General features: G+C 38.3%; 1 protein-coding gene across 1 annotated transcript in view; it reads left to right on the top strand.

Moving 5' to 3' along the window:
• The window catches only part of LOC126455534 (uncharacterized), a 205,752-nt gene that overhangs the window by 131,745 nt on the left and 58,820 nt on the right, over positions 1 to 15,187 (top strand). The window contains exon 8 of the mRNA XM_050091284.1: positions 1,207 to 1,363. Coding sequence (XP_049947241.1) covers positions 1,207 to 1,363 — 157 coding nt within the window. The remainder of the gene's footprint in view (positions 1 to 1,206; positions 1,364 to 15,187) is intronic.

Here is a 15,187-nt window from a genome sequence, read left to right as displayed (position 1 = left end):
AACACTGGAGTTTCTGGTAACTGACAAACCCCTCCCCCTGGGTTGCTGCTTGGGTCCTCCTGAAGGAATGGCCACCTGTCCACTCATAGGATGAGTGGGCAAGTCCAGATGGCTAGTCTTCACATTGCCCCTTCACCTCAAGCGACACAAATTCATTACCAGCTGCCACTCACCCTGAGATGATGGCAGATCTCCCTATGTTGTGTCCACTGGAAAGTGCTTCAGCAGCAGAATTTGTGGTTGAAACACATAACTTCTGAGGTGTCCTATGTGGCATGTTAGATGCAACAGCCTGAAGATGGCTGACCACAGCCAATAGCGCATACAGCTGTTTGTGAACTGTGGCCAGCTTCTCCTGCATCTGTGCTCAGCATGCGCATGTCATACCCATCCCAAAATACTAAGAAAACATGGGAAAACCTAAATACATATCTTTCTGCTCTGCAGATGTGAAGCAGCAACAGTTGGAAACTAACTATAAACAAATAGTTGTTGGCTCTTCAGAACACACAAACGACTAGCAGCTGTGCTACATACTGCCTGAATTTACATTTTACAGTTACAAAATGTGAGGTTTCACCTCCTAAATAGAAAACATGCATGGAATTTAAGGATTAAACTATAAGGAATCCGAGAAAAAGTTAAATACATAACTCGTTGCTCTGCAAGTGTGTAACAGTGTTGAGTGGCAACTACAGTTCATCATGAGGTTTCAGGATAGCAGCCAAATTACATCTACATTTTGCAAGACATTGACACAACTTGTCTGCAATCCAGAAATCTTATGGCATACTTGCTATGATAGGAAAACTTCAAGAGTCACAACTACTGTACAACTAAAACCTCAAAATGTGATTTTATATGTATCTCAGTGACATCTATAATTGCATAGTAGGATGTTAGTCTTTTATTAATGTAAAAGGATATACTACAGTTACAAAATGCAAGATTACACCTCCTAAATAGAAAAACGTGCATGGAATTTAAGAATTAGACTATAAGGAAACAGAGAAAAAGTTGAATACATAACTTGTTGCTCAGCATCTATTTCAATTTTAGTTTACAATAACTTGCTTTATTCAACACAGTTGATTTTAAGTCTCCATGGTGACTTAAAAAAGAAGAGTTTCATATGACAGCCTTATGGTTTAAATTTGAGTTACTCCTCGAGGATCTAGAGATAATTATTTTCATTTATTTTTTCAGCTTTTCAATCCAGTTCAGGAAATGAACCCTGACTACCTTGAAAATAGAACTATTATTAGAGTTTCTGATCTTAAAAACATGGATATTGATTCTGCAGTGGATGTTAGTGGAACTCCAGATAAAATAGTGTACCTTGGCTTTTACTCCAAATCATACGGTGAGTTTCAAGTATCTATTTCAATTAATGAAAGGTAGATTTGAAAAAATCTATATTTTATCTGAATTGCAAAATAATTGTCATCATATCTCATATTTTAGACCCTTTCACTGTCATGTATTGGCTTCATTTCTGATGTTGTGAAAACTTTTGAGGATGAGAGAAATCATTTTACTTTGTTTAGAAAACAAATGATTTTTTTTTTTTTTTTTTTTTTTTTTGCTGGGATGAGTAGTGGGCTACATAAGAGGCATGAGACAGGGAGGGGGGAGAAGAATAGCAGGGGGATGGGGAAAGATGCTAGACTGTGGGAGTATGTACAGATGGGATAGCAAGCTGCTATGTGCAGCATTAGGTGGCTTTATGGGGGGGAGGAAAGAAGACAAAAGTAGATAAGGGGAAAGGACTATCAGGGCTAAAGCAGCAGCAGGGAAGGGGATAGGCATGTGGAGGATAGGGACTAGTGAAAGTTGAGGCCAGGGGGGTTATAGGAACAAACTGTATGTTGCAGGGACAGTTCCTACCTGCGCATTCAGGAAAGCTGAGGAAGAATCCAGGTAACAATCTGGGTTATTCCCACAAACACCAATTTCTCAGAAGAATCCTGCAATAAGCAAAGCCCAGAATCCATCTGCTAATGCCAGAGATATTTTGAGATACTGTGAAATAAGTCTGATCCACATTTTGTACACAAATACGTTTCATCCATATCCTGTGTCACTGCAATGGCTGAGGCAGGTTGCACATAAGAGTCAGTTTAGTGTGAACAGCTATGGGAATTTATTAGGGTTTTACATCAGTGAGGAAAACTCAGCAGGTAACAGATGCACACAGTTTCTTATAAAAATCGGAATTGCTCTCCTAGAGGTAGTTTCACTTGAAATACATAGGTGCATTGGCAAGGGCGATTCTTGAAGTCGGTTAAGGGCAGGGGCTAATGGAAAGGGAGGGGGGGGGGGAAGGGATGGGGGGGGGGGGGGGGTTGTTGGAATGGAATATGGCTCAACAAAAGGAGAGTTGGGGTCCTTTACTGACAAATTGGTAAAATTTGGTGTTGCTTAAAGTAGTTTTCTGTAACTGTTTTGGAGTTCGCTGTAAAAAATGTGTATTAATAAATAATAAGATGCCTATTTGAAGTTAAATGAAATTTACTGGTTTAGGTAGTAAACTATTTGCAGCTCTTATTCTTTTTTTAAAAAGTGTTTGGAATAGATTACGACCTATATTGCTACATAATTATAAAAAAAAGATTGAATCTGATGGAGTAATATATTTGCTGATTTCTGAAGTCATTTTATCCAGTGTAATATGATACTCCATGGGGGGGGGGGGGGGGGGGGCGGACTGTAGGCCCCATAGCCCCCCGCCACCCCCTTGCCACCGGCCCTGTGTATTGGGTGCCCAGTTCACTGTGAGTTTGTGACTAGACAACTGCTTGTCAATGTCAGTACTAGTCTCTGGATAGGACATTATCAGGCGATGTGCATATTTGCCTCATTTTACCTCACTGGAATTCTTTTCTTTGGCATAATTTCAAATATGAATCTATGCACAAGTACTGCAGATTCTAACCAATACAAACGGTGTGCTGTTGAAATAGTTTTCTGCCTAGAAACTCCAGTAGTAGTGACTGCAAATGTATATTGTGGCAGATAATAGTAATTTTGAGCACTCGATGACATTATGGAAGTGGTTGTGGTTTCCCTTTTTGCTGCTGCTGTTGTTGTTGTTGTTGTTGTTGTTGTCATCGTACTGTTACCATGTAAATCTATATCTTTAAATAAAAGTTTTATTATTTATTTTTAGGTTATTATTTAAAAATCTTTATACATCAAATTGCAAGTCCTTAACAAAGCGTATTCCGGGACTACTGTACCAGTTTAGTTTTTGCGCCACATTGAAGATGATTGATGCAGATATTAGTGTCAGGTACTTGAGAAAGAGCTGAAACTGCTAAAATTGAACGTAATTTGCAGCCAAGTTAAATACTCTTTTAATAATAATAATCATAAATTTCTATAACAAAAATTGTGTCCAGTAGTTTGTTGCATCTTTCTATAAGAAGGGTATCACAAGTGGTGCAGAAAAATGCCATCCATATCATTGACTCTACTTGTTACAGAATCTTAGAATGCATTCAAGCTAACCACAGTGAGCTATCTGGAAAAGGATTACCTCCCCCATACCAACCCTAATGCATTCCAAACTCATCAGTCATGATAAATGCAGCTTGCACTTTTTTGAAAGCCTTGGATCAAGGCAGACAGGTAGGCACAGTATTTCTTGATTTCTTAAAAGCATTTAACTCAGTAACACATCAATGTACATAATGAAAGAATGGTCATATGGTTTAGAAAGTGAAATTTATGAATGCATTGAAGAGTTCTTGGTAGAGAAGACACAGCCTGTTGTAGTGGATGGAGAGTCACAGATGTTAAATCACCTTCAGGTGTTCCCCAGAAATGTATGATGGGGCTCTTCACTTTTTATGTTAATAACCTAGCAGACAATATTAATAGCAGACTCAGACTTTTTGCAGATAATGCAGTTATTCATAAACAAGTACTGTCTGAAAAAGTTTCACAAATATTGTCATATCTTGATAAGATTTAAATGTTATGTGGCGATTGGCAGCTCACTTTAAACTGTCATAAATATAAAAGTGATCACTGCACAAAATGAAAAAAGTACAGTACCCTATTATTGCAAAATCAGTGAGTTACAATTGGGATTACTGGATCAGTCAACTCATATAAAAACCTGAGAGTTTCAATTTGTTGAGATATGATGAGATAGAGTGATGACATAAGTGTGGTCATAGGTAAAGCATGTGGCAGCCTTTCGTTAACAGTGAGCTGTTAAAAAAATATAGTCAGTGTGGAAAGGAAATTGCTTACAAAACACATGTGCAATCCATCCTAGAATATTGCTCAAGGTTATGGGACACTTACCAAATACGACTGTCAGGAGATATTGAATATATAAAGGAAGCCAGCGCATATGGTTGTAGGTTTGTGGACCCATTCGAGAGAATCACAGAAATCATGAAAGTCCTATACTGTCAGATGCTTGAAGATATGTCACCCATCCTATGAAAGTCTGGTTAAAAAGTTTCAAGAACAACTGTTAAGTTGGGAATCTAGGAACCCCCTAATACAGCTCCTGTAAGGAACATTAACACAATATTAGAGTAATCATTATGCACAGAGAAACATTGAAGCAATTATTCTTCCCATGCTCTACACACAAATAGAATGTGAAGAAGCCTTAAAAAGTTACACAATGGGAAATAGTCTGTTTCATACATTTCACAGTGGTTTTCTGAATCTGCTGTAGATGCAGAATTTTCTTTTTTGTATATCCATTCAGTTTGTAACATTCTAACTTCTTCAGTGCTATGAAAAAAAAGGAAAAAAGAAAAAAAACTGCACAGCAAAATATGGTTATTGTTAGTTTTGAATGAACATTCTCATCAATGTATTGAATTTTTATAATTACTCAGAAACTGCTGTGTAAAGCTGCAATCACTTTGTTGTTCAAAACAGAGAAATCTTAAGTTCTAAATAATACAAATTCTTCACAACCAGTCACTTTGTAGTCTATTGGCAACAGAAGACAGTAGATAATCTTATAAAAAAAATCTCTAATTAGCCCTGGGTTACTATCGATATTTTTGACTATCACAACTACTATTGTGGGGTCATTAGTGACCCAAAAATTATTAATATCTCCATTTACTTCGATTAATTTTTTTTGGTAATTGTTTTATACACATTCATTTCAACTTGTTTATAATTGCTTTAATCTAAATGTGAGGTATAAGAAAGACAAAAATTCATAAAAAACATGTTTATTTTAATGTCTACATTTTTTTCAATTCTCATTCCAGAGCTAATTTAAAAGTAACAAACTTTTTCATTTTAGTAGTAACTCTTCTTTTTTACTTCATCTGTCTAGTTGATTAAGGCCCAAATTAATCTCTGAAAGGGGAAATGTATTTTTTATGTATAGTATAGAAATTAACAGCCAATACTTCATGCTTAACAAAAATTTCAATTTCTAAAATATTGTTGTTCATGATACAGTTAGTATTTGTTGCATTGTACACATAATATCTTCTGCTGACTGTGGTTTTTACAGACATATTTGTTGCATCTTGAACAAGTGACTAACACACATTTTTGTCATGATTTCTTGAACAAAAGTTACATCTTTGACACTTTGTAGGTCCACATGAGCTTGATGATTGGAACTGCTCTTCCAAACGAAATGCTGAGTTAATTAATGTTTTCAAACTTGTTGATGGAGTTGGTACAGTAGCATGTAGTTTCATGTGCTTTTCAGTTCAAGTTGTTGGTAATTCTTTCATAAATTGGCAATGTGACATCTTTGTGTTGGGATTGGAGTACTGCCATATTACGGAACTGTTGACAATAGCAATATCCATTGCAGCCCATCATATGCCTAATGGCCACCTTTTACATCTTCATCCACATTTATCTTCTGATCAAGAGCATCCACCCCCTCCCCCCCCCTCTCCCCTTTGTAGAACTGTAAAATAGAATACTACCAGGTTTACTACTCTGCTGATCAATGCGTTTGTCATGATGCATTGATGATAGCATGAATTCTGATTTACTTTTCTTGAGGACGTAGGAGCATATTGTTAAACACTTTGTGAAATCAAATTTTGAATGTCACACTTCATATGATTTATTGACAAGATTTTGCCGGAATTTCACGTTTCTGTTTCCGAAGTGTACTATGCAATTCCAAGAATATTTTTTAGAGAAAATACATATTTAGAACTATCCACAGTGGTACATAATAACCCAGCACAAGCAATAACTCAGAAACAGTTGCCTGTTATAGTATCACCTCACATAAATACCATGTCTTGGTAAATCAGAAATGAATAACGGGCACATAATCTTGTTTTACAATATCTATTAAACTTTATTAAAATGTAAAACCATTGATGTTTTTTGGTTTCTAATTTTTATGTGATTTTAACATCTGATAGTAGTTCAAATTTACTTTCTAAATCTGCATCTATACTCTGCAAATCACTGGTGCATGGCAGAGGGTACGTCTCATAGTACCAGTTATTAGGGTTTCCTCCTGTTCCATTCATCTATGGAGTGTGGGAAGAATGATTGTTTGAATGCCTCTGCGCATCTAGTAATTATTCTAATGTTATCCTTTTGATCCCAATGTGATCAATACATAGGGGACTGTAGTATATTCCAAGAGTATCAGTTAAAGCTGGTTCTTGAAACTCTGTTAATAGACTTTCTTGGGATAGCTTACGTCTGTCTTCAAGAGTGTGCCAGTTCAGTTCATTCAGTATCCCTGTGACACTCTTCCAGGTATTAAACAAGCATCTGACAATTTGTGCTGCCCTTCTCTGTATACCTTCAATATCTCCTATTAGTTCTATGTGGTATGGGTCCCACATGCTGGGCAGTATTCTAATGATTTGTAAGCAATCTCTTTTATAGATTGATTTCACTTCCCAAGTATTCTACCAATAAACCAATTTCTACCATGGGCTTTACCCAGAACTGCACCTCTGTGATCATTCAATTTCATATCCCTACAAAGTGTTACACCCAGGTATTGTTTGAGTTGGCCAATTCCACCAATGACTCAGTCATAGGATATTACAGTGTTTCGTTTTGTGAAGTGCAAAATTTTACATTTCTTAACATCTAGAAAAGTTGCCAATCTCTGCAACACGTTGAAATCTTATCAAGATATGACTGAATATTTAGCATCTTCTTTCAGATAGTACTTCACTATAGATAACTGCATCATCTGCAAAATGCCTGATTTTACTATTAATATTGTCTGCAAGGTCATTAATATAAAATATGGATAGCAAGGGTCTCAACACACTTCCCCTGGGGCACACCTGAAGTTACTTCTACATCTGATGTAAGATAACATACTGTGTCCCCACCCTACCAAAAAGTCCTCAATCCAGTCACAAATCTCATTTGATTCAACATATGATCATACTTTTGACAATAAGCATAGGTGCTGTACTGAGTCAAATGATTTATGGAAATCAAGAAACACTGTGTCTACCTGATTGCCATGATCCAAAGTTTTCAGTATGTCATGTGAGAAAAGTGCAAGTTGGGTTACCCATGATCAAGGTTTTCGAAATCCATGCTGATTGGCATTTAGGAGGCCATTCTGTTCAAGATACCTCATTATGTTTGAGCTCAAAATATGTTCTAAGGTTCTACAACAAATCACTGTCAAGGATATTGGAGGATAGTTTTGTGAATCACTTCCACCACCCTTCTCATTGAAGGGTGCCACCTGTACCTTTTTCCAAGAACAGGACAGAGTTTTTTGTTCCAGAATCTTAGGACAGATTATAGTTTGAAGAGGGGCTAACAAACCCACAAATTCAGTGTACAATCTGACAGGGATTCCATCAGGGCTTGGAGCTTTGTTCAGTTTTAACAGTTTAAGCTGTTTCTAACGCCCCTGACACTAATACTTATTTTGTCCATCTTTTCAGTGGTTTAAGGATTAAATTGGGTCCATCCTCTTGGATTTTCTTTTGTAAAGGAACATTTGAAAATTGGCTTAAACATTTCAGTGTTTGCTTTGCTACCCTAAGTTACAGTTCCTGTTTCATTTGCTAGGGACTGGACACCAATTTTGGCACCACGAACAGCCTTTACGTACGACCAGAATTTCTTTGGGTTCTGTGAAAGATCACTTGACATAATTCTGCTGTGGTAGTCATTGTAAGCTACTGACTGCCAAACATGTTTCATTCAGCATCTGTCCATCTATAGCTCTACACTTTGTTTTACACCTATTATGCAGTAATCTCTGTGTCTTTAGAAGTTTCTTTATAGTCACTGTGTACCATGGAGGTTTCCTCCCATAATGAACTGTTGTACTGGGTACACATCTGTGCAGGATCACTGGAGTGGCTAAGTGGTGGGTGGAAATAAATCATTTGAACCAGTTTTGTAATGTCATTTACTGGCAGAAAAAATGCATTCAAATGGGCATCATGAGTTAGGCCTAGGGAGGCGAGGGTGAGCCAGTGTGTAGTGGTAGGCGATACATAGTTCTCATCAAATCTGGGCAAAGTTAATGATTAGTGGCGTCTGCCATTTGGACAAGTCTGAATGTCGTGACAGCTACAGAGACAAAGTACACGGTGCCGCAGCACCGAGAGTGGCAGGTGGTGTTCACAGCTACCGGGTGCGCGGCAGAGAGGGAGCCTTGCCGATGGGTGGCAGGGAGATTCCAGCATGGCCACGCGGCTTCCTCTGCCCTGATTGGTCAGAAGCTGAGGAACCCGCTGGGGCGGCATGGAAAGTTCTGAAGCTTGGCCTGGTTAGCATCACCTAGGCGTTATTACCTCATCAGCACATGAGGGAGGCGCATGATTGAGATTGCCCACCCTGGTGCTGACTTGCTGTTGCCAGGCCATGGGACGAGAAAATTACAGGCAACCAAAGCTGCTGGCTAATGCTGTACCATAATGAGAGAATGAAATTAACCTTTTGAAATAAATTAATGATAGAATCCACTACTGTCTGGCTCAACCTTACACTCCTCCCTCTTCCGTGGGAGCAGAGAACATATGTGAATTCGCTCAATGTAATTGTTATTTAACTGTAGACAATTTTAGTTCACAAAACAGAGGAGACATTATTGTTAAAGGTTCCCACAGAAGATGGCAGGGGCCTTAAACTAGGGGTGTGTGTAGAGACTTGGAAGACCTCCTAGGGGTCACAAAGGGGTTTAGACACTTCAGCAATATTATGTTTACACAGGAACAAGGAATAAATACTATAAAACATCAAAACAAAATTACATGAGTTAGCAAGTGTGAATAAGACATCTGAGAGAGTAATAATTTGTATCATGCATACACACCAAGTGCCTTTGTTTTTTTAAAAGAATACATATCACCACCTTTTAATGTGAGAAACACACACACACACACACACACACACTCTATGATGTCAAGTCAACCATTATTTGTGATCTCACCAACACTTTTCCAGAAATTGTGGTTTCTACTATGGTAATTTTCTACAGTGGCCCTCAGTTTACAGTATCTGTGTTTCAACAAGTCTATGAATGTAACAGCATACCCACAAGCCCACCACTCCAACCCACCCAGCTTTGAATTCTGGATTAGAGCAGCTAGCCAAGACATTTAAAATGCAGATGAGCAAAATTATGATGAGTCAATTTTGGTGAAGCACTCACTAACTGCCACCCAAAATATAGGTCTGCCCTTGTAAATGGATGTAGTTCAGGTGAGATAATGCACGGGTGCAGTCCATACACTTAATTTGACCTACTATGCCTGGTGACGTACCATCATCCATGCACATAGCCGTATTATCATGTGGCCTCCCATGTCTGGGCTCACTCTTTGTCAGCAATATAGATGGCAAATATATGAAGTCATAGCCAACTGTGTAGTGCATCGAGAATTTCAACGCAAATTCTAGAGACCCTCGGCTTTCCACTGTCTCGAACTCCCAATAGTTTACGTACAAGCATGAGAGACGGGAGAGTGTCTACCTCGAGCTGGTTTTCTGTGTGCGCAGGGTGGACATGTGTCAAGAGAATGCTACAATGTGGGTGACTGATCAACGCGGCCAAGTTGTTGGCACACTAGTCGCAGAAACTACAAGCCCAGTGCAAGGAGCAACTGCGCCTTACTCCATGACTGAGCTACGTCAGTCATTATTGTGAACGGTTGAATTATATAAAAGAAAAGAAAAGAAAAGAGACTCACTTTTGACTTACTTACTTACTGACTCTCTAGAGTTGCAGATGGTGGACTTATGAGAACCTTGAGAGATTTTTTGAGCTGTACAGTTTCTGATGAACCACGAGTCATTGGGCTTACAAAATATGATTCATTTATGTGAAAACTGTTATGTGGTGTTCTGAGTGTTCTGTTTGTGGAAGTGAAATATAGCAGGATTGATTTAAAAGTGTTTTGAATGTATGCAATCATTTTAATAATAGAGAAAATTCCTCCCAACAGCATCATATCTTCGAAGAAGATGTTGAGCAGGTCGTCACAGCCAACTATCCTGAAAAGAAGATCAGCAAAGCACCTCAAGTAGGTCAATGATGAAAGGGACGTGTGAGTCTTGCACACCAGCACCACATTACTTCCTCTAGTCGCCGGAAACTGTCAGAACGTGGTGACCGATGTGATCAGTACTCGAAAAGGAGGAATTTTTTAAGTAAATTGAGACAAGAATATGTTAAGAATTGCATAGCAACCAGCAGTAACAAAACTGATAAATTGTTTCCAATAATTGTGTGGTGTCCAATAAACCAAAGAAAGAAAGTTGCGAATGCAACACAATATGAGACAGAAAAAAGTAATAACGTCAAGAGAACGGAGAGAAGATCTCAACTTTTTGACTAAGGAGTTTTTGGTGTGGGGAAGAAATATTTCTCACCCAAGTAAATTGTGCCTATGCCAATGCAGTAATCAACCGATGTTGACGCAGTAACCAGCTAATGACGCCAATGCAGCAACGAACCGAAGTCGACGCAGTAACCAGCCGCTGATGCCGCCATAGTAACCCACCACGGTTGCTGACTACAACAGCTGCCATTCACTGTTGCTGACTTTATGTCCACTTACCGATGCTGCAACCAATGTTCAACACTGCCAGTGCCTGTGCTATTCACCGGTGCCGATTCTATACTCGCTCACCTATGCAGCAAGAATTCTATGCCAGCTGAACGTGAAATAAAAACTTTATTATTCTAGTAGAAAGTTTTATAAAATACTGTGGGGTGAACTTTTACTGTGTAATTGGTCTAATTGAAATTAGTATTAGATGCTCACAAGAGCTAAAGTCTATAGAAGCATAGACAGTATACAACAAGTTGGAGAGATGTCAGAACCAGCCACGGCTATGAGAATTGCTAAAGAAGGGCCTGACTGGTCTGAAGTAGTGAATTTACTTAAAGCCCAGAGAGCAGATTCAGCAGCTTTAAGAAAAAAAAATGGCATGTGACGAGGGCCTTCCATCGGGTAGACCGCTCGCCTGGTGCAAGTCTATCAATCTGATGCCACTTCAGTGACTTGCGAGTCGATGGGGATGAAATGATGATGATTACGACAACACAACACCCAGTCCCTGAGAGGAGAAAATCTCTGACCCAGCTGGGTTTCGAACCCGGGCGCTTAGGACTGACAGTCTGTCACGCTGACCACTCAGCTACCGGAGGTGGACAGCTTTAAGAAAAGAACTGAGTTATCAAAATGCTTCTTTAAGAAAAGAACTAAATGCTAAGTTAGATGCTCAAAGAGCAGATTTAAATGCTCAGAATGCTTCCTTGCAAGAAGAACTGAGTACAACTTTAAGTGAGAAATTAGAAGCACAGGGTGAAGCTTTAAATTCTAAGTTTGATGTATTAAATGATGAAGTTGAAAATTTATGATTAGATTTAAAGAATGAATTAAGTAATTCTTTAACTGTCCAAATGAACCAAGTGTTTATGGATTTTAGTCAAAAGCAGAATGATCAATTTCAGAAGTTGACCCAAAAATTAGAATTTGATATTGAAGACAAGTGTAACATGTAGAGTCTGAATTTAATGAAAAATTACAGTCATTTCAGATTATATGTAATGTTACATTCAATGCAGTGAAACAAAGACTATATACCTTAAACGATAGCATAGAAAGACAGGGTAAGCTGATCCCTGTTGTCCAATTGCAAATTGCAGGTGTCAACACTTGAGTCAATGATGTGGAGAGAAATTTTAAGGAAAAACAAGCAACGTCAGACACTATAAATATAAGCAATCTGGAGGAACAGGTAGAGGAGATGATAGACAGAATTGCCATGAAAATAACCTTCAACACCATGGCTACAACTCTCTCTTATGAACACAATGACACTAAGAAAAGTGTCGATGAGGTATGGAAAGAATTCAGACTTTTCATGACAGAGTAGAAAATAGAATAACTTTACCTAGCTCTGTGTTATGTAGTAAAGTGGTGATTGTTTTGCTGTGGGAAGACTTTCACACAAAATTTAATGAAAAGTACCGGTTTGCATTTGCTCAAGTGAAGTTAATGTCAGATCCATGGGATCCAGGTGGAGTCACATCTGTTCCCCAGGGATGTTAACACTTCGTGTTAGTGGGCGGAGTGACGACCGTCGGTTCCTGAGTTGTTTTTGGTGTTACTTCCACATCAGTTTTCCTACACCAAATTCCCTTAAATCTTCAACTATCGCTAATCTATTCATAACCTCTTAAACTATCCTATCATTTTAGTATTTAAGTGACCAGATATGACTACAAGAATGTGACTAATTTAAGAGAATCATGGATAAACAGTGATCTCTAAATATGAAATGGAGCGAATAGTATAATATTCTGGTAGAAGGTGTAATATGATGGTACTATGTAAACAGAGTGACTTTAAGATGGAATGAACAGAATAGAATATTATATTTAAGAATAATATAATATGAGGTGACTAATGAAATAACTATCTTATTATAGTGTATAATTTTCTAATTTTATAGAAAATTTATACCTTTTATGAGATGTGATGTAGATGGGAGGGTTTGTATCGATTTTGAATGGGTTGGGTAGTGTATGGACTAACATGACTAATACCAGCGAAGTAGGGATACTGAGGAAGAGGGTGGGCAGGGTTTTCCTGTCTTTGGGGCTATCTTCTTTCACTTCTTCGATCTTGGCAACTGTCTGCTTTTTCCTTTCTTACTTCTCATTTGAGTACTGATCTACCTTGCCCTCTTTCCATATGCATGTACTGCTATCACTGAAGTCCTTCTCATTCTCTGTGGTTTCCTATAACCTTCAACTTATTTCAAATAAGTAGGCTGAAGACTCAGGCTGCATGAACACACATTGACATACACACAAAATTACACTTAGACACAAACATGGAAATTACAAGATAGAAACCTAAAGTAATGTCAGAACCACCAAGGGACATAGGGGAATACAGATATACGTAAATTTAAATTGATGCGCATATTACGTTGTTGATATGTGACGGTTCAGCATTGTCATTTTTGTCACTCTAAAATACATGTGCCATGCTAGTCCTTGGGGAAAAGGCATAGTACCTAATGGGAGTTGGTAAATACAGGTAGACATAGCATCTACTATGTGTGTGCATGATAGCTGTTTATATAGTAAAAGTTAGGGGTGAAAGAGGACTCTAGGGTATAAGATGATATATTAGAAAGTGGAATATGAAGGTAAAGTAGATTTATAATTTTACGAGAGAGTATTTAAGAATAGTATTCATGAAGATGTATGATTGGTTAATGAACCAGGAGGTCTTCTCAGGAAGGAAGAGGAGAGCGCACCCAGCATTTATTGGATGAAAAGGGTAGATAGGCAGACCCAAGAGAGGCTGACCTATACTGTGCAGACAGGGGCACCAAGAAGGGGATCGACCTGTAGCATAGATTAGGAAGTTAAAAGGGGCATACCTGCCAAAATGGAAGGAGAAAGGGTACTCCTAGGATCAACCCATGTAAGATATAGGTACTGCTCCTAAAGGGAAAAGGACGGTATCATGACAGAAGTCGCATGTTTAACGGGATGAGTCTGGTAAGTTTGAATTCTATGCATAAACAGCCTCATTAAGTTTCAGGTTCACAAATGTCCAAGAAGGGAACACTTTTATTTTACCCAGAGTTCCTCCAGATGTTACTGGCAAATTTTTAGCTGTTGTAACAAATAATGTTATCAACTAATGTTATTCTTACTTATGTACGGTACCCTTGTTGTATGTCTTTTGCCTGTTATGGAATTGTAATTTCAGTCGCTTATGGTTTTAATGCCATTATTACTCTGAACTATTATAATAAACTATTTTCCTTAATAATCTCAGTTAACATTTTCTGGTTTTAAGTCAGTATTACTCCGTATGCGCATGCGCGTGACCAGCAGCTAAGCTCGCTGCATCGCTGGCTGTGGCACCCACTTATGACTCAGCGCCCATGGCCCACCTTTTTGGCCCTTTTGTGGCCTATTGGGAAAACATTAGTATAAGTGATGCAGTCTTATGACTATGTACTGTAGTACTAATATTTTAAGTTCGACAAGGCCAATATCTGGCATGTTTTAATTTTATATTATGACATTTCTGAAGAAGGCTACATTATTATAGCCGAAACCTAGGTAAAGTTTCTTTGCTTATGCAACTGGAGACTGAAATGTAATATAATTACATTTTACAGTTGCTGAATCTGCTGCACCATGCTAAAAATATTCAAATTTTGTGTGTGATGTTTACCCAAGGGTATAGCTTGTGTTGAACATTTACTCAAGTCTGCAGTCTGCTTACTCATCTAGTGTCGTCCCCCACAGCTGTTCACTAATTATTTTTTCCAAATCAGACTTCATTTAGTGCAAACAAAATATCAGCCAAGAGATTGATGCTTTGTCCATTTAGATTGTGTGATCTTCAGTGGACTGCATTCAGAATGAATTGGTGAATGCTATGAACTGAAATCAGTAAAGTAATTTATTTGCATTTATATTAGCTGATTCTTTTTCATATAAAGATATGGATCCCTGTTTATGCCCTCAGCACTAGGCATACCCCTGCTGTGGGCACATTGCTTGCCTGAGTATTCTATGGCTTCTACTTACTTTCCCTTCGCTGTAGGCCCTGCCAAACTCCGCACCCCTGCCCACACACAATATGTGAACATGACAAACTCTCTGGACTGTTTTGACCATCAAAAAGTGAATAATTTGTACTTTAACAGCACTGTCATCACACTCTGCTGTGTGTTT

This window comes from Schistocerca serialis, chromosome 2, assembly GCF_023864345.2.
Source record: "Schistocerca serialis cubense isolate TAMUIC-IGC-003099 chromosome 2, iqSchSeri2.2, whole genome shotgun sequence".
NCBI lineage: Eukaryota > Metazoa > Arthropoda > Insecta > Orthoptera > Acrididae > Schistocerca > Schistocerca serialis.
The sequence above is the reverse complement of the archived record's forward strand: the minus strand, read 5'-3'. Positions and strand labels throughout refer to the sequence as shown.